We start from the raw sequence: 19623 nt of genomic DNA, 5'->3' as shown, positions 1-19623 counted from the left end.
AAACAAATTTGGGCTCAACGATTTGATACTCCTGAAACTCAAGAGAGAATCCTGTGAGAGAGAGAAGAAATGAGATCTAGGAAGACACTAAGATCTAAAACTAAATCCATATGGAGGTTTTGGAATTGATTTGGATTTGTGAGATTTGAAAGTGGCATAGAATGCGAGATCTATGAAGTAGTGATATGGGTTTTGTTCTTGTTTTGCTTTTTTTATTTTTATTTTTCAAAGAAACAAGGGAAATATATTAACAAATAAACAAAAAGAAGCAAGACTTAGGTACAGTATTTAGGTGCTATTACTTAGGTTCTCCTCTTAAGATTTTTCTATATGTCTTTTTTCTCATGGCATGCTCTTTCTATTTGTGGGTACCTTGTTTTTGTGTCCTACAAAGCTTTGCTCATATAATAGATGGGTTGTTCATTTTCCTTGTCATCTTCTTGGGCCAACAATGCTCTAATTGCCTAGGAATTAGATGCCAAGTACGTACAATAATAGTGGTTTGCCATGGACTGGTGCTTGTAAAGTAGGCAGACGCCTTATGATTTGTTGAAGTTCTTGAAAGGCATTTTGTTGCTTAGCTCCCCATATGGCATTCCACTTTTTCAATAGTTTGGATGGCCCACTGGTGATTGAGGCCAATCCTGGTATGAACCTCCTTATGTAGGAAACCCTTCCTAAGAAGCTCGAGTTCCTTGACCGTAGTAGGCCTCTTCGGGGTTGCTATGGCCGTTGCTTTAGCTGGATCCACACTTATCCCTTTGTGATGTACCAGAATACCAATAAATTTTCTTGTGGACACCCCAAAGGCACATTTCAAGGGATTCATCTGTAGCATGTACATCTGCATCACTCAAAGAATCATTTGAGGACCTTGAAGTGTCCTTCCTGCTCTTTGACTTTACCACAATATCATCTACATGGTCTTCCATCTATTGATGCATCATATCATGAAAGATGGTTTTCATGGTGTGCTGGTATGTGGCCCTTGCATTCTTGAGGCCAAATGACATTATTGTATAGTAAAAATTTCCCATTGGGGTCCTGAAAGAAGTTGTTGTTGTTTTTTGTTTTTTGTTATTTTTGTTATTTATTTATTTTTTTTGCGTCCTTGGTTGCCATACAGATTTGATTGTATCCATTGTAACCATCCATGAAAGAAAACATGGAGTTCCCTATAGCTGAATCTAAGAAGAGATCGATGTTAGGCAAAGGAAATTCATCGTTTGGACATGCCTTATTTAAATTGTGAAAGTCCACACAACATGTAATCTCCCTCTTCTTCTTTTTCATAGGAACTATATTAGAAAGCCATTGGGGATGCTAAATAGATTTGATGAACCCTGCTGCCAATAGCTTTTTAACGTCTTGGGTAATCTAAGCCTACACTTTAGTATGAAAGACTTTGGCTAATTGAATCACGGGCTTGGTTCTTAGATTGACATTGAAAGAGTGAACCAATAGTCTAGGATGAAGCCTAGGAATTTCATCATAGGTCTACACAAATACATCTTCATACTTCTTCAATAGCTCCACCAGTTGGTCTTTTTCTTGTACTAACAATTGACTATTGATGAGGACAGGTTTTGGGTTCCCTAGGTTAGCCTCTAGCTTTACCTCTTCTAGTTCTTCCTTTGGCATGATTTGTGTCTCCTTTTCCATATCATCGTGTTCCTCAGAGACCTCTTCTTGGGCTATCATGCAAGATGGTGGTCCAAGACCTTCTTGTAGGTTGCATTCAGGTCCCGTGTTTCTTCATAAGTGATATACTACCATTCCTCCAGGTTTCTAAATGATCACACATTGCCGAGAGTTAGATGAAATTGCTTCCTCTTTCTTTTTCCTTTTCCTATCAAGGAGGTTCCTCAGGTCATGATTGTTACTTTCCTTATCTTCCTTCTTTGGGATGGGAGCCCCTAGGACCCTAGAGGTGGGATATTCTTCAGCTGGAGCCAACTCAACCAAAATATTTCTAAACCTTCAAAATGACCAAAATATCCGATAACCACCAAAATTATAAAAATAACCCTAGACCTTTCAAATTGACTAAAATGCCTATGATATCTCTAAATTGCAAGAATGCCCCCCAAAGCATCCAAAATAACTAAAATACACTTGAACACTTCAAAATGACTAAAATACATTGAAAATGTCAAATATGACCAAAATCCCCATTTGATCTCCAAAATCACCAGAATATTTGCGTATCTTTAAAATGACTAAAATATTTCTGAAACCTCCACAATGCACAAAAGGCTCCCAAAACATCAAAAATGAATAAAATGCCTAAACTTATTACATTTTGTAATGAATGTTTTAATTTCTTTACAAATGACTTCAACAACTTAATAAATGATGTTTGAATTACATTTTTGTGATTGATGACACATCATATGGTAAAAACTTTATGATGAAATTGAAAACTTTGTGTGGCACACAAAACCCAAATAGTTACATGTTCCCATTAATTAGTTGATAAAATCCATTTTTACAATAAGTTTAATACATGGACAAGGAATGTCAACCATCAATTTATCACAAATAGAGTATTATTCTGGCAAAAACCCTATTTTGGTCCCAATATTTTGGGGTTACAATTAATTTGGTCCCCAAAATTTTGCAATAGTCAATTTAGTTCCTATTATTTTTAACTTGCAGTCAATTTGGTCCTTATCATTAACTCACTAATAAAAATGCTTATGAGTGTAAAACTAAATCCATATGGAGGTTTTGGAATTGAATTGGATTTGTGAGATTTGAAAGTGGCATAGAATTGCGAGATCTATGAAGTAGTGATATGGGTTTTGTTCTTGTTTTGCTTTTTTTATTTTTTATTTCAAAGAAACAAGGGAAATATATTAACAAATAAACAAAAAGAAGCAAGACTTAGGTACAGTATTTAGGTGCTATTACTTAGGTTCTCCTCTTAAGATTTTTCTATACGTCTTTTTTCTCATGGCATGCTCTTTCTATTTGTGGGTACCTTGTTTTTGTGTCCTACAAAGCTTTGCTCATATAATAGATGGGTTGTTCATTTTCCTTGTCATCTTCTTGGGCCAACAATGCTCTAATTGCCTAGGAATTAGATGCCAAGTACGTACAATAATAGTGGTTTGCCACGGACTGGTGCTTGTAAAGTAGGCAGACGCCTTATGATTTGTTGAAGTTCTTGAAAGGCATTTTGTTGCTCAGCTCCCCATATGGCATTCCACTTTTTCAATAGTTTGAATGGCCCACTGGTGATTGAGGCCAATCCTGGTATGAACCTCCTTATGTAGGAAACCCTTCCTAAGAAGCTCAAGTTCCTTGACCGTAGTAGGCCTCTTCGGGGTTGCTATGGCCGTTGCTTTAGCTAGATCCACACTTATCCCTTTGTGATGTACCAGAATACCAATAAATTTTCTTGTGGACACCCCAAAGGCACATTTCAAGGGATTCATCTGTAGCATGTACATCTGCATCACTCAAAGAATCATTTGAGGACCTTGAAGTGTCCTTCCTGCTCTTTGACTTTACCACAATATCATCTACATGGTCTTCCATCTATTGATGCATCATATCATGAAAGATGGTTTTCATGGTGTGCTGGTATGTGGCCCTTGCATTCTTGAGGCCAAATGACATTATTGTATAGTAAAAATTTCCCATTGGGGTCCTGAAAGAAGTTGTTGTTGTTGTTGTTGTTGTTGTTGTTTTTTGTTTTTTGTTATTTTTGTTATTTATTTTTTTTTTGCGTCCTTGGTTGCCATACAGATTTGATTGTATCCATTGTAACCATCCATGAAAGAAAACATGGAGTTCCCTATAGCTGAATCTAAGAAGAGGTCGATGTTAGGCAAAGGAAATTCATCCTTTGGACATGCCTTATTTAAATTGTGAAAGTCCACACAACATCTAATCTCCCCCTTCTTCTTTTTCATAGGAACTATATTAGAAAGCCATTGGGGATGCTAAATAGATTTGATGAACCCTGCTGCCAATAGCTTTTTAACGTCTTGGGTAATCTAAGCCTACACTTTAGTATGAAAGACTTTGGCTAATTGAATCACGGGCTTGGTTCCTAGATTGACATTGAAAGAGTGAACCAATAGTCTAGGATGAAGCCTAGGAATTTCATCATAGGTCTACACAAATACATCTTCATACTTCTTCAATAGCTCCACCAGTTGGTCTTTTTCTTGTACTAACAATTGACTATTGATGAGGACAGGTTTTGGGTTCCCTAGGTTAGCCTCTAGCTTTACCTCTTCTAGTTCTTCCTTTGGCATGATTTGTGTCTCCTTTTCCATATCATCGTGTTCCTCAGAGACCTCTTCTTGGGCTATCATGCAAGATGGTGGTCCAAGACCTTCTTGTAGGTTGCATTCAGGTCCCGTGTTTCTTCATAAGTGATATACTACCATTCCTCCAGGTTTCTAAATGATCACACATTGCCGAGAGTTAGATGAAATTGCTTCCTCTTTCTTTTTCCTTTTCCTATCAAGGAGGTTCCTCAGGTCATGATTGTTACTTTCCTTATCTTCCTTCTTTGGGATGGGAGCCCCTAGGACCCTAGAGGTGGGATATTCTTCAGCTGGAGCCAACTCATTATAGAACATAGGTTCCATAAAGTTCACTTCGTTTTGGTTGAAGGGACTAGGATTGGCAGCAATTCTTATGGGCTTCTTGTTCAATCTTCCTTTTACACATTAATGGCACATTGAGGGGATTATGTGGTGCTTGTAGAGCCATAGTTGCCCTAATAGGACATGGTAAGAAACCTCAAAATTAATTACATGAAATCGAGTCAAAGCTACTATGGGACCTACCCTTAGGGCTAGTTGTATATGTCCTTAAGTGGACTCTGTAGCTTCTTCAAACCCCGTAATTTCCATGGGCATCCCCAACATCCTCTTGTCAACCATTCCTACAGCCTCAAGAGTACTCAAGGCAATGAGATTGAGTGAAACTCCTATGTTTACCAATGCCTTTCTGATTTGGACACCATTTATGGTGGTTGTTAGATTGAGTGGCCTTCGATGATCTGGGTACTCAACCTATATATCTTCATTTGTGAATGTTATTGCGTTGGTGGTTTTTAGGAAGGCTCTGCTTACATGAGTATTTGCTACGAAGCATTCCACTCCTGCATCTACTACTATGTTTATGAGAGATTCTATGGTGAGCCTCCTTGCTTCTAGCCCAAATCCCAGCTGATTGAATAAAAGACTTGAACTTTGGGTTCCTCTGTAAAGTTCTGACAATATTTGGGTGGAAGGATTCCTCTGCATCTTCTCCTTCTATGTCTATTGGATTTCCATGAATTACAATAGCCACTACTTCCCTTTCCTTTGTGGTTGGGCAGAGGATTCCTCTACACTTCAAGCTCTCGTTGAGTAAGCTCTAAGGTCCATTCTCGTAGCTTCTTGTGAAAAAGCTTTTGAAGGGTCCAGCAATTTTCAGTAGCATGTCGAACATAGTTGTGGAGCATGAGGAACAGTGGGTTTTTTTCTTTCTTGTTTTGTTGGTGGTTTGGCTACTTTATATGACTTGAAGATCCCATCTTCTATCCACTTATTTAGAACATGATTTAGCTCCTCTACCGTGCATGGTGTCATTGGAGGTTCCTCGAATGTTTTTCCCTCAGGCCTTTTCCTTTTCTGCCCAACTGAAACTGCCATGGCCTGAGGACCTATTACCCTTCTTGTCTTTATGGTTAAAGTTGTTCTCCTAGTCCACTACAGTAGGTCAGTAAATTGAGTTGTGCATAGGTTTTCCAAATTGAGTTTGTAGTCATACAACATGTTGGATATACAGGTCTTTACGAATTCATTTTCTTCATGGTCACTATAACAATCCAAGGACACGTCCTCGAATCTTTTGATAAACTGCACGGGGTCCTTTTCGACCCTTTGCTTTATTGCTTAAAGATTGGCAAATGTTACGTTGTCTTATCTTGAGTAATACTTGGCACAAATTTTTTCTATCATATCATCCCAATTTTTGAAGGACCCTGGTCTCGAAGCGGTGTACTAGGTATATGCCCGATCTATCAAGGACTTGGCGAACTCCCTCAAGCACAATTCCTTATCCCTTGCATGGGGACCTATGGTGTCAATGAACCTACTTATGTGTTCCATAGCGCTTCTCTTTTTTCCATCATATGGACTAAACTTCGAGGATTCATAATCCTTAGGGTAAGGCTTATTGAGGAGCTCCACTGGAAAATGAAGATCCTTAAAGAACTACTTGGGGATCTTTAGGTGCCTCTCCCTTTCTTGTTCAAGAAGGGCATTAATGTTTACCAGAGTGGGATATTGAGGATTAGTTCCCTTTCCAATTGCAAATCCTCCATCTGGTTAAGGTCTTTCTTCTTTAGCCATTAGGGGAATGTTGTCCCTAACTCCTTGAGTCCTTCCTTCTTTGAGGAGACGGACCTTTGTAGGTCCTTCATCATTTCCACCATCTAGGTCACTGGATCAGGTTCCATCACCCTCTCGTTCCTTTGTCGAGAGGCAACTTTATTTTCTCTTACGGGTTCTGATGCCGTAGGTGGCAAGTTAGTGCCTTTGTTGTTTCTTAGTCTTGGAGTCATGCTTGTGAAGGGATTGCTTCTTCCCTCTCCTTTTTCCCAGTTCCTAATGGTGTTGCCAATAAATGTGAGTCCCTTTTTTGACAGTTCATAGGGCCAGTACTAATGTGGGACTTTGGGTCACAGAAAGGGGTTGGATAGATGTTGGGTGAACTAGGCTTGGCTTACTGCGGCCTACTTGGACCGTTATACGAACCAATATATATATATATATATATATATATTGGCTGAGTAAAAGGAAGAAACAAGTACACAACATAAAAATGAGCAATGATGATTATGAATGCTTCAAGAAAGTTATATTTGATTAAGTCAAGTGTTAGAGTACATTTGGTCCCACCCTGTGAGGACACTCCACAAGGTCTAATAAGCCTCAAAGATCACAGACTTGGCTAATCCCCATTGGGTTCCTAGGACTTGTGAAATTTGAGTCCTTTGAATCTAAGTGGCTTATTGAATATTTTGCTACAGGATCTTTTACAATGCCTCTCTTCGCTCAATGGACTTGACTTAAAGCTTAAAACTCTCTTCTTGTATATATTTTGGTCTCTTGTGCGTAATGATGTCTACCCTTTAATGTCTCCCTTGCTCCTCTTTTATACTGTTCTTTGAAGACCTCAAATTAAATTTTTATCCCTTGATTCTCTTAGTAATAGGGTTGAGTCCCTTTGTTTGGAACCTTGGTGGTTGTTCCTTTCCTCATCTTCTCTCATTTCATACTTCTGGGAACTCACTCCCTGAAAATGCATTGGTGGATTTTCTACTCATAAAAGTTTCCTTTTGGGACAAATCAGATATTCCTCTAAGGTCAACATTCCATGGTCTTCTTCCAAGGCTTAAAAAGGACATTTCGAAGGTCCTGGAACCTTGATGCTAACTCCTCTTGGCTTGGTCTTTTCCCAGAAATGATATAGATTTCTCTTTTCAATGGATGAGCTTGAAATGCCTTTGACCATCATTCCTTTTATTGCATGTCCTTTGCCTTGCCCAAGGTCCCATGGTTCCTTTGCCAGGTTCTGATCCTGAGGCCATTAATTGTCCCTTTCAATTCTCTCTACCTCCTAAGGAGCTTGATTTTGACAAGACATCCAATGGTTTTTTCCTTCTTTTCCCTCTTTCAAGGATACATATGACTTGTTCCTAGACTACCTTCTACCTCTTCTATATCCTTCTCAGCATTTTTAGGCTTTCTCCCCAAGGACCCGCTTCCGGCAGGATGGGTGATCCTTCCATGACCTAACCTTGGTTCTCCTCCTTTTTACTTCTTACTTTCACCTTCCTTCTTTTTGGGCCTTTTGGCCTCCTTGGTCCTTTATAACTTCATGAGCTGGCCCTTCTTTTGTTAAGGCCCACGATTCTTCCTTGCCTTCATAGATTGGACTTCCTTATCACATTTTGGACCTCAACAGATGTTATTGGTATCCTATGAAAGCAATTATTTATTTGTTTTATAAACCCAACTTCGAATGGTCATCACCTATCTATGCTTAAACCAATGGCACAAAAACTCGAATATCATCTTTTCTTAGGCTACATGGTTCCATTCTCAGAAAACAAACAATAAACTTCTAACCTCAAAGGAGCAATAAACCAAACAACTGAATCAATTAAATGATCATCTAAGAACTCATGGTGTTGTCCAAGGATCCCCTAACTAATGGGAGATTTGGTAATCCAAAATCACTAGCAATAAAAAAAATTCCCAATTCGGTTACCCTTTTTTCCCCTATAAATTCCCTTCATAGTGATTAGATTTAATAGAAAAGGGTTTTTTGTTTATTTTTTATTTTTTATTTTTTAATTCTTACCTTAAGAGAATTCTTCTTCTCTTTGAAATCCTTGAGAATTGTCCTCTCTTGAATTGTCCATAAAGTTTATGCTAAATTGATAATTATAAATACAACTAGGGTAACTATCTACTTTTTTCTAAAGTCCATAAAAATATGAAATTTAAGTTATTGACCCCTAGGAACAAAATTACCCAACTTAATAAGTCATTTTAAAAATTTTAAAAATTATTTTTTCCTAGTTCTATAGGTAGGTTTGTTAAAAGAAAAAAAAAAGCATTAGCTATATATGTTGTGACAGATTTATGATGATTGGCAAATAGTAGATTTATGATAAAAATGTTGGAATAGGTAGACACAATGGCAGGTGGTAATGGTAGTGGCAGAGAGAGAGAGAGAGAGAGAGAGAGGAATCTAAAAATTAATTTATATGGTCAAACTAGTTGGATTTGTAGGGAAAAAAATTCATACACACAATGTCTATTTAGGTGGGGTTTGGATCCGGGTTTGCTGCGTCCACGTTTACTGCAATGTGCGTTTCAGCTCATTTTTTTTTTTTTTTTTAGCTGCAAAGGTTGACTTTTCAACTGTGAACAGTGTATCCGTGCACTGTTCACAGACTCACAAATATCACTTTTTAGCAACTTTTACATTAAAAATGGGTCCCACAATACTATTCACACATTTAAAAATTATTTTATTACAGTATTTTTAGTTTTCAGTTTCAACAAAATAAGTTCTATCCAAACGGACCTTTAAAAATCTGTTTTTATTTTAAAAAAAAATGAGCAAACAAGTTACCAACCAGATAAATGATGAAACTAAGAAGAACCTAAAAATTGATTTATATGGTCAAACCGGTTGGATTTGTAGGGAAAAAAAAATTCATACACACAATGTCCATTTAAAAATCCATTTTTATTTTTTAAAAAAAAAAAAAGAGTAAACAAGTTGCCAACCAGATAAATGATGAAAGTACCCCTTTGGCTTTATACTAGGTCAGGCTTATTAGGGGTATTGAGCTTTTAATTTGCTTGGCCCTAATTTGGGAGAGGGTAATTATATGTAACCCTCCTCACATTGGAACTACTTATGTTATGTGCGAAGGGTTACATATATCACTGTTACATAAAATAAAAATTCTTTATTAGAGCACCACAGGGCCAATTATAGTTCCGCATACCTTTTCTATGAAGATTTTATTGAATAATACATTTAATGTGACTTGGTACCCATCAAAACATTTCCATGAGAGATAAGATTTATGGCCTTATAAAATGGAAATATCATAAGAATCGGGTATTTTTATAGCAAACAATTCTCTTTTTTAATGAAATGTGACTTGAAGGGGAAAGGAAGCTACACCGTCTCCAACTATAATGGTGTGCCCACCGGAAGGCAAAAGTCTATTACTAGCATAGTCTACAATGCCCAAGCTCTTGCAACCATTGAACACAAAATTAACCACTTCTCTCCCGCCAGCTGCCACAAAAACCCTCTTGAAACCGATCAACTGCTTAAAATGAGTCCCAATAATACCATCTGGGGGCTTGGAATAAACCAACACAACTTCACTCCCATCTCTTTTGCCCACATTCTTGACTTCAATGTTTAACTTGAAATACTCACCGCATTGCATGTCGTTTAATAAAACTGCAGGGCAAGTAGGCTTGGTCTTGTTAGCCATATAATTTAGATCGTGGCAGTGTGTATGCCTCCCCAATTTTACGGGCAAAGTCTGTAAGGCTTGTATGGTGGTGTAATTGAATTTTGTGTAGCTGAGACCGAAACCGAATGGGAAGACTGTGGAGCCATTGAAGAATTTGTAAGTTCGCCCTGGGTAGCCTTTGCTATCATCTGGCCTGAATTGCATGGATGTTAGGGGTATCTTATTAACATAATTGGCTTCATACCACGTGACTGGTAATCTTCCACCTACAACATAATATATACATGCATAATGTATTGTTAATGACAGAGTATAATTAATATCGAAATAATTATCCTGAATTATTTTGTTATATTTAACGAAATTTGAAAGGAGTGAAAAGGAAGATACAACTTATTGCAATCTAAGGGGACGGCGTAAAAAAATTGAAGATCATGATTAGCCTACCGGGATTGTATAGGCCAAAAACAACATCTGCAATGGCACGACCACCTTCCTCTCCTGGATATCCAACCCATAGGATGGCTTTGATTTTGGGGTTATTCTTGGCAAAGGAAATATCCACACCTCCTGCACACATGAGTACAAGAATAACTGGGCCCTTTGCTGCATTGGCAACTTGGTTGATAAGCTCACTCTGGTTTCCTGGCAGAAGGAGATCCACCCTGTCTAATTTCTCTACCTCAACTGTTAAATCTAACCCTACCAAAATTATTGTGGCATCAGCTATCTTTGCAGATTCCACGGCTTCAGGTATTAAGCTTGTTTTATTGCATGCAATGTCACCACATCCCGCTGCGTAATTTACCTTTCCATATGTTGAAAAGCCATCAATAGGAGAGGTGTAATGGCATGGACTACCGGGATGTTTTGATTCAAATGCATAATTTCCAAGCATCGCAATGGTAGCATTGGCATGTGGTCCAACAACTGCTAGATTTTTGAACATGCCTGTACTTAAAGGCAAAGTTCCACCTTCATTTTTCAGAAGAGTAATTCCTTCTTTTGCTGCTCGTGTGGCTAACTCAATGCTTTTGTTGGTGCATATGTCGTTTTTTCCAAGAGATTCGTATGCAGGGATTCCATCAAAAAATCCTGTTCTAAAAAGCACAATATAAAGGTTTTCTAGTGCCTTGTCTATATCTGACTCTCTAACCTTTGATTGGTTCACTGCATTTCCAGTGTACTTGGGGTAGGACTTTCCACAATCCAAATCCATCCCTGAATCAAATATAATTTAGAAGTTGGCAAACTAGAAATCAATAACGAAAATTCTTAAGCAAAAGGGAAATTTATATATTATGTAATAGGTCACAATTGACCAACCTGCTCTTAGTGTTTGTGCAATAGCATCCTCATATGTATCGTTAAGAAAATTGTGACCGGTCACCATTACGCTTACGGAATCACAATCTGAAACTATATATCTGGATTAAAGAATATAATGTTCAATATTATTGTAATAATAAAATATAAATCAAGGTCTATTACTAATAATGAGCTGAGTAAGAGTTTAAATTGTACCCATGAAGATCCCATTCTTGTCTAAGTGTTTGCTTCAAGAGGTTTGGATCAGCACAACTAGGTATCCCATTAACGCGGTTATAAGAGCACATAATACCGCTAACATCACCATCTTTAACACACATTTCAAAAGGTGGATTGAATGTCTCTTCCATATCTTGCTCCGTCACCTTCATTTTTTTTTTTTTTTTAATAAAAAAGATAAATTAGAACATTAAAGAAAGTGTCTTCCATGTATTTATTTTAAGAGTATTGCTAGAATTATTAAAAATTTATTACATAAGTATGAAATGCCAACATTTCAACAAAACATAAAAAAATAATTAAAATATGCAGTTATTATGTTTTTAATTAATGAGGCACCAATCATTTATATTTGTTGTCATATCAATTTATAAGTCTTTTGTGATAAATTGATAAACATTCACATTAATTTGGCTAAAATAACATAAACAACCTATATTTTTGGCCAATAAGTCCAATATATATATATATATATATTCACATCAGATCATGTATTTATTATGCAAAATAAGATTTTGCTAGTGTTTGTCCAAATTTAGGAGGATTGGTATCTAATGTAAAACATTATATTTATTTTTATTATTTCTTTTCTTTACTTGAGGGTAAAAAAAAAAAAGTGAATGTTAGTTGTTGTGTATAATGAGAGACACATTAAAAATAATAAAGAAAAATTGATATTTTAATGAAATAGAATATAGAATAGATATATGTGAGTGTTTTGAAAAGTGGTTAGTTAAGAATAGAAAAAGTAGGTTCTTATTCTTATATGGATAGTAAATTTGCATAAACAAATATGAAAACTGCATTTTCCATATTTGAAATCCCATATCTATTTTGTAGTTAGGTTTTGGTACATAGATGTTACCTTACCCTAGCATCGAAATGGTAGCGATCAACTCCTTTCCAATTTTCAACATCATATGCAGTAAAGTGCTTGCAACATGCCGAAACTTTGAGTGGTCTACTACTCAAATCTGTATAGTTCTCTGTTCCTTGAACATCTTGTAGACCTCTCACGTAATTAACAGCATAGGTGCCAACAAGGAAAGGATCTTCACCAGGTGCCTCAGCAATTCTTCCCCATCTAGGATCCCTTGCAATGTTAATGGTTGGACTCCAAAATGTTAATCCAGCCCGCCCAAGATTGTACATTGCTCGCGCTTCTGTTGAAACAGCCTACAAATTTCATTTCAATATGGGTACTTAAAACTTACCATTATCAAGCTAAATTATATTTTTAATTTATAATTTAGGCAACAGCTAAAACTGATAATATGTACAAAAATGTAAAACATGTATTATCTTTTGAACTCCAATGAACCAAAATTGGAAAACCCTTAGCAAAATGGGGACAAATTCTAGTTGAATGGACAGGTTTTTATTTTTTTTTTTAAGAAAATGACACTTTAGCCTCTAAATTATTCTCCATTATACATTTAACTCCTAAGGGGGCGGTGCTAGGTAGTGTCGAGGGGGTTCAAATGAACCCCTTGAGCTAGCCAAATTTGAATACTCTGAACTAAAATAAGCTTAAATATGATATTCTTAACAATATCTTGATCTTTTTAAATACAAGAAAAGGCCCAACAACAAACCAATTTGATCTAAAATCTTTGGAAAAAAAAGTAAACTCAACTACAAAAGTAAAAATTTGTTCACCTTAAATCTCAAAAAGAGCTCATTTAGATCTTAACAAATTTAAAACAAACAAATAGATAAAAATTTATTGTATTTCGATCTCACTTACAATTCGCTTAAAAACAATAATTAATATATTTATTGTATTTAGAAATAATATATGATTTCCAAGATTTTATCTTAGTAATAATTAATATGCTCATTGTATTAAGAAATATTGAGCCAAATGAACTTATGATTTATCTTTTATGAGAAATACTATGTCTACAATATTTTCGTAACATCTTCACAACAAATCCTAAGTGGTATATTGTTACTCGCTATTAATGATGAGCAAAAAATAATTTCAGTAGTTGGTTTAAATTAAAACCAATAACAATTTATTACCTAAAATTTGTTGTAAAAATGATGTGAAAATATTGTAGATGTAGTAACATTTATCTTTTTTTATTTTCTTTCTAGTATGTACAAACAAATTTATATATCTTTAAAATTCTTTATATATCTCTATATTAAATGTGAATTTTGAAAATTTAATTTTGTTGAATTGCATGTTCTTATTATATTTTTCACGCTTGTAAAATTTCAAGAAGATTAAAAATTAATTGCTATGTCATTAAACAAATGTTAAAATTTCAAATTTTTGTGATATAAAATTGTATATAAAAAAATAAGTTTATCGATCAAATAATACATAACATCCAATTTGAAAGAAATTTGATATGCATGTTAAGAATATAAAAAATATAAAATTCAACAGTTAGATTTTCAAAATTTACACAAAAAAGAGATATATAAGAAGTTTAAAGAGTTTCTCCCCAATTTAGTTCGGACTATAAAAATATCAAATCCTAGACACACTTGAACAATGCATGAATATTATCAATGTAACATTCTGCATTCAACTGTCCCAACTATCTATTTGCCGGATTAAGATCCGGTATAATACTTAGGGTATTGCATCGGGTGCAATAATAATGAACGTTTAAGATTAAAAGTTGCAAAAAGTAACTTTCAATATCAACCATCAAATAAAAAAAAATATATTAAAAAGAAGTAAAAAGTTAAAAAAGCAAAAAAAAAAAAATTGTGAATGAAATTATGTAATTGCATGGTGCAAATGCTACCTGATCTCAATCCCTATTTGCCAGGTAAGTTTGATCAGAAATTACAGTCATGCACAACTCACTTGACTGGTGCTTATGTGGAACCGACTAACCCCATAGGAAATGACCGAAGTGCCCTTCTTTCTTTTTCTTTCCTTTTTTTTTTTTTTGGGATGGCGAAATGCCCTTCTTTCTTGAACTACACCAAACCCAGAAAATGAAGAACAAAACACAGATAACGAAAAACATGAGATTAAATAAACATCAATCCAAGTTTTTTTTTTATTTTTTTATTTTTTTAACACAAGTAAAACAAATCCATCAAAATTTGTTGTTAAACAAAAAAAAAAAAAAATTGTGAATGAAATTATGTAATTGCATGGTGCAAATGCTACCTGATCTCAATCCCTATTTGCCAGGTAAGTTTGATCAGAAATTACAGTCATGCACAACTCACTTGGCTGGTGCTTATGTGGAACCGACTAACCCCATAGGAAATGACCGAAGTGCCCTTCTTTCTTTTTCTTTCCTTTTTTTTTTTTTTGGGATGGCGAAATGCCCTTCTTTCTTGAACTACACCAAACCCAGAAAATGAAGAACAAAACACAGATAACGAAAAACATGAGATTAAATAAACAACAATCCAAGTTTTTTTTTATTTTTTTATTTTTTTAACACAAGTAAAACAAATCCATCAAAATTTGTTGTTAAACAAAAAAAAAAAAGAAAAAAGAAAAAAAGAAAAAGAAAGAACAACTGACCCCTCCACCAGTCAAATGAATATCAATATTACTCAACGAAAAAAAAAAATTTAGCTTCCAAAATCCACACATTAAACCCCAAAATCACTTCACAGTTCACACTAAACCATGAACGCAAAAAATTTCCAGAAACCCAATTCATTTGAAAACACAGATAACGAAAAACATGAGATTAAATAAACAACAATCCAAGTTTTTCTTTTTTTTTTTAACACAAGTAAAACAAATCCATCAAAATTTGTTGTTAAACAAACAGAAAAAATAGAGAAAAAAGAAAAAGAAAAAAAAAGAAGAACAACTGACCCCTCCACCAGTCAAATGCATATCAATATTACTCAACGAAAAAAAAAAAAATTCAGCTTCCAAAATCCACACAATAAACCCCAAAATCACTTCACAGTTCACACTAAACCGTGAACCCGAAAAATTTCCAGAAACCCAATTCATTTGAATGACACAAGCCTCCTTCTATATCACCCACCAAACTCAAAAACCGTTCCACTTCAACCATGAACATTCAAATCCAAATGGTACTTGGGCCAAATTCAGACACAAAGCCATCCCGATTCACCTAACTCACACCCAATTTAACTATCTGTTTCGTTGGTGGCCAGATCTGAAACATCACACCGAGATAGCTCACCCCTCCACCAGTCAAATGCATATCAATATTACTCAACGAAAAAAAAAAAAATTTAGCTTCCAAAATCCACACAATAAACCCCAAAATCACTTCACAGTTCACACTAAACCGTGAACCCGAAAAATTTCCAGAAACCCAATTCATTTGAATGACACAAGCCTCCTTCTATATCACCCACCAAACTCAAAAACCGTTCCACTTCAACCATGAACATTCAAATCCAAATGGTACTTGGGCCAAATTCAGACACAAAGCCATCCCGATTCACCTAACTCACACCCAATTTAACTATCTGTTTCGTTGGTGGCCAGATCTGAAACATCACACCGAGATAGCTCGATCTGGGTTCACCCATTTTGCCTCTTTAGAACAAGCAGCGGTTGCAGTAAGCTGTAATGGCGGACCAGCGGGTGGGCGTGGAAGAGACATCTTTAGTGAAGTTGAACTCACTGATTGCGACCTAGAGCTTGCCCCGCTTTGTGATTGGACAGTAGTGGGTTTATGGTTTCTGGGCTTGTTCATCTAAGCACTACCCAGTTGAAAGTGTACTAAGGGGTAAAGTATATATTTTTTTTAATAGCATTTCTTTATATCTATCTATCTAGAATAAATTTTTCTAAGAGAACAGTAAGTATTTTCTTAATAAAGAAGAGAGAATGACCCCTCTTCTTCATTCAATTGATTTTCTTTTTATTTGACTGATTCTTTACTACATCAATTATATGGATATCTTTTTCAAATTTGAATGGCATCCCTTATATTTGCCCATCATGCACCCACCTAAATACATCCTAGAAAACAACCTTAAAGAATGCAAGGAAACTACTCCTAAGCATTAAATTTTCACTTGTCCATGATGCACCCACCTAGACATATGCAAGAAAATGAAGGTAAAAGACACAAATTTTTTAAATACAAAGCATTAACCTTTTTTTTTTTAACATATTTATTATTAAGAGAAGAGACATTCATGATTCACCTGACCAATTTCTTTCCAGAGTGACTCGTTGAATGAAGCTGTTGTGAGAATGACAGTGGGAAAGCTGGTTGCATGAGGAACTAGATCATCAAAGATGGTTCCTTTACCAAAATTGGCCACACCATGGAGAGCCTCAGACCACCACTCATACTTAGGCAGCGCCAATCTAGGCACCCCTTCAGCACTATTTCCTAGCTGTGCTATCTTTTCAAATAGTGTCATTTGTCTCACCAGATCTTTCGTCCTAACACTGTAGGGAAGCTTTGAGTCACAAAATGCGAATCTTGACATGTCCAGATTGAGTTTGGCATATCTGGAAGGATCACATACATAAGCGAAGTCACTGCCAGTTGGGGTGAGATCATCAGGTCTAATTTTTGAGACTTCTTTTCTCACATCTGTACTAATCACAAAGGAAGCAATAGTGAAAGAGGTACAAAGAAGAAAAAAAAGATTATTAGTATTAGCCATGGCTTGTCTTGTGTGAGCAAGAGGTAAAGTTGCAACTTGCATACACTTGGAGGCTTTTATAAGGGATTCAATATCAATAACCCATATTGATTGGGCTTGTTTGTTAGAAGTGGTCAATGGCAAGTGTTGCACTACAAATTTTTGCCTACTATTTTTTACATTTTTTACATGAACCAACTACTTTTTCTCCTCATCACTCACATAACTTTAAAAAATTGTGAAATTTGGTATATTTGTGGTATTGTTGAAAAAGAGATGTCATTTCAACAATATAATGAATAGTGTATAAATCAAATAAATAAATATATATACTTTTTGATTGGTGACATTCTACTGTAAAAATGACATAGTAAAAAAAAAAAAAAAATTCCTTAAATAAGATATGCTTGAATGAGTCACATCTTAGTTGTCGTAAAAGGAAAGTAAAATTATTATTTCACCGATAACTTTACATTTTTATCATAAAAAATCCCAAAAATTCTTGTCACTTATGAGTTATGATGCCAACTTAGCATAATGCTATTATCTCGGTAATATAACATTTCGTTTGTCTAAATTTGCTTATCAAAAATTCATGTCATTTGTGATGCCAACTTAGCATAATGCTATTATCTCCGTAATTGTTATATTCATTTTTTTTTTTTTTGGGATATCTAATAGTCAAATACCTGTTTTTTCTTAAGATAATATAAATCACATTCAAAATCCTCCCATGAACTTCGGTTTAAATATTCAGAGGGGGATCTTAAACGGGAGGGGTAGCCACACCGAACAAATTTACCTTTAAACCAAATGTCCAAATCCACCTCCTATGCCGAAGTTTAAGCCATTTCCATGACATTGGTCTTCACATTTCTTAGTGTGCATTTGGCATAGTTTATTTAGTATCTATACTACCGTTTAAGAGACTTTCTTTGTTTGAAATCCTCATTTTTTTTGTTCAAAAATACTCTTATATCTTTATGTTTGAGTAAAGACAAAGCTAAAGGACAATCTGGCAAAAATACAACTTTAACTCTTACTAAAAGATAGCCTAAAAATTAGGACCATTCTCTTGTAGATTTTTAAATTGTTTTATCCACTTATAAATTAGATTCTTAAAATAAAAATTATATATAATAAAAATAATAAAAACACAGTTTTTTTTTTTTTTTTTTGCTATAAATAAGACCACAAAGAAAAAAAACCACATTGCACGTGCAAAGTACGTATGATGAGGCTAGTTTTAGTAATTTTTATAGGGCAAAGTGAAAAACACACTCTTGAAATTTGAGTGTTTTTGAATTTTGTACTCCAAAGTTTTAGAATTTCTATTTTGCACTCTGAAATTATATTGTATTTGGATTATTAGCCCTTTCGTTTGTTTTTGGCTGACGTACTTGTTAAGTGTCACATCAGTTTATGACATGCATTAGTCGACCTAATCAAATTGTAACATGTGGATTCTATATTACATGTAAGAAAATAATATAGGCTTTTATATAAAAAGAAAAAAAAACTTAAAATAAATCCTTAATCAAATTAAATAAAACAATTAAATTAACTTAAAATTTTTTATTTTCAATGAGCATTTGGATTTTTGTGGGGACGTTTGTGCGTTTGCATCTTCCCTTTTTTTTTTTTTTTTTTTTTGATGCACACGGATTACACAGGGTCCTGTGCACTATGCACTGTTTAGGAGACACTATGCACTGTTTAGTAGGTTTCGTCCACTGTTTACAGGACCCACAACCACTTTATTCATTAAAAAAACATTTAAAATGGGTCCCACAGCACTATTCACATATTTAAAAATTATTTTGCTACAGTGCTTTTAGTTTTCATTTTCAGCAAAATAAGCGGTATTCAAATGGACCTTTAGTATTTTTACCTTCTTCCACAAAGAACATGTTTGATTGCCTTGTTAATTGTTAAAAAAAAAAAAAAAAATCTTAGCAAACAACCTCTTCGTTATGTTTTTAAAGAAAATGAAGGAAAACCCAAGGAAACTCACCAACGAATGCCCATATGAATCTAAATCAAAATCAAAATCAAACTCCAAATCAAAACCCTTCTGAATCGAAACCCATAAAAGAAAATAAAAAACAATCAATATCAATCCTCCTAAGCCTTGATTGGACTAGATTTGAAACCACGAACACCTATTTAACATATCTGAAACCCAAAAACACACAAGACCACCCATTTTGCCATCTAAATTGAAACCCAGTGGAGGCATGATGTAGGCTATTGCGAGGAGGAGGCGGTGCTACCCTTAAGGTCGGTGATAGATTTCATCCTCATTGAACGTTTTGGGTCTTTGGTGATTTAGAGAGATAAAAAAGAAGAAGAGAAAGTTAGATCAAAATGTAGAGGCAAGAGGAATATATGTGTTTTTACCATCACCCAAAGTTGTCCCATTTCTCTAAAAATAATGAATTTGCTACGATTAAAGGAGGAGAAAAATGTGT

General features: G+C 35.0%; 1 protein-coding gene across 2 annotated transcripts; it reads right to left on the bottom strand.

The window, feature by feature from the left end:
• Window positions 1-9587: 9587 nt before the first annotated feature.
• LOC111997078 (beta-xylosidase/alpha-L-arabinofuranosidase 1) lies at window positions 9588-17219 on the bottom strand. 2 transcript variants are annotated; one of them, XM_024029131.2, is made up of 6 exons: window positions 16703-17219; window positions 12446-12751; window positions 11552-11721; window positions 11354-11454; window positions 10475-11248; window positions 9588-10293 (listed from the first exon to the last, which is right to left on the bottom strand). In XM_024029131.2, exons 1-6 carry the CDS (start codon window positions 17213-17215, stop codon window positions 9686-9688), a joined length of 2472 nt encoding a protein of 823 aa, XP_023884899.2. In that variant the 5' UTR covers window positions 17216-17219; the 3' UTR covers window positions 9588-9685. The 2 variants fall into 2 exon arrangements, with proteins under 2 accessions (XP_023884899.2, XP_023884900.2); XM_024029132.2 differs by lacking the exon at window positions 16703-17219 and adding an exon at window positions 14341-14457.
• Between the last annotated feature and the right edge of the window lie 2404 nt (window positions 17220-19623).

Source organism: Quercus suber, unplaced genomic scaffold (genome assembly GCF_002906115.3).
Source record: "Quercus suber isolate HL8 unplaced genomic scaffold, Cork oak 2.0 scaffold_64, whole genome shotgun sequence".
Lineage (NCBI taxonomy): Eukaryota > Viridiplantae > Streptophyta > Magnoliopsida > Fagales > Fagaceae > Quercus > Quercus suber.
This window is presented reverse-complemented; position numbering and strand designations above follow the sequence as displayed.

Coding starts and splice junctions, on each gene's coding strand:
- LOC111997078 (XM_024029131.2), bottom strand. CDS start 17,215: ATGCAAGTTGCAACTTTACCTCTTGCTCACACAAGACAAGCCATGGCT. Junction 11,249..11,353: donor TGCACAAACACTAAGAGCAG/GTTGGTCAATTG, acceptor TATTTGATTCAG/GGATGGATTTGGATTGTGGA. Junction 10,294..10,474: donor TTTTGGCCTATACAATCCCG/GTAGGCTAATCA, acceptor ATTATGTTGTAG/GTGGAAGATTACCAGTCACG.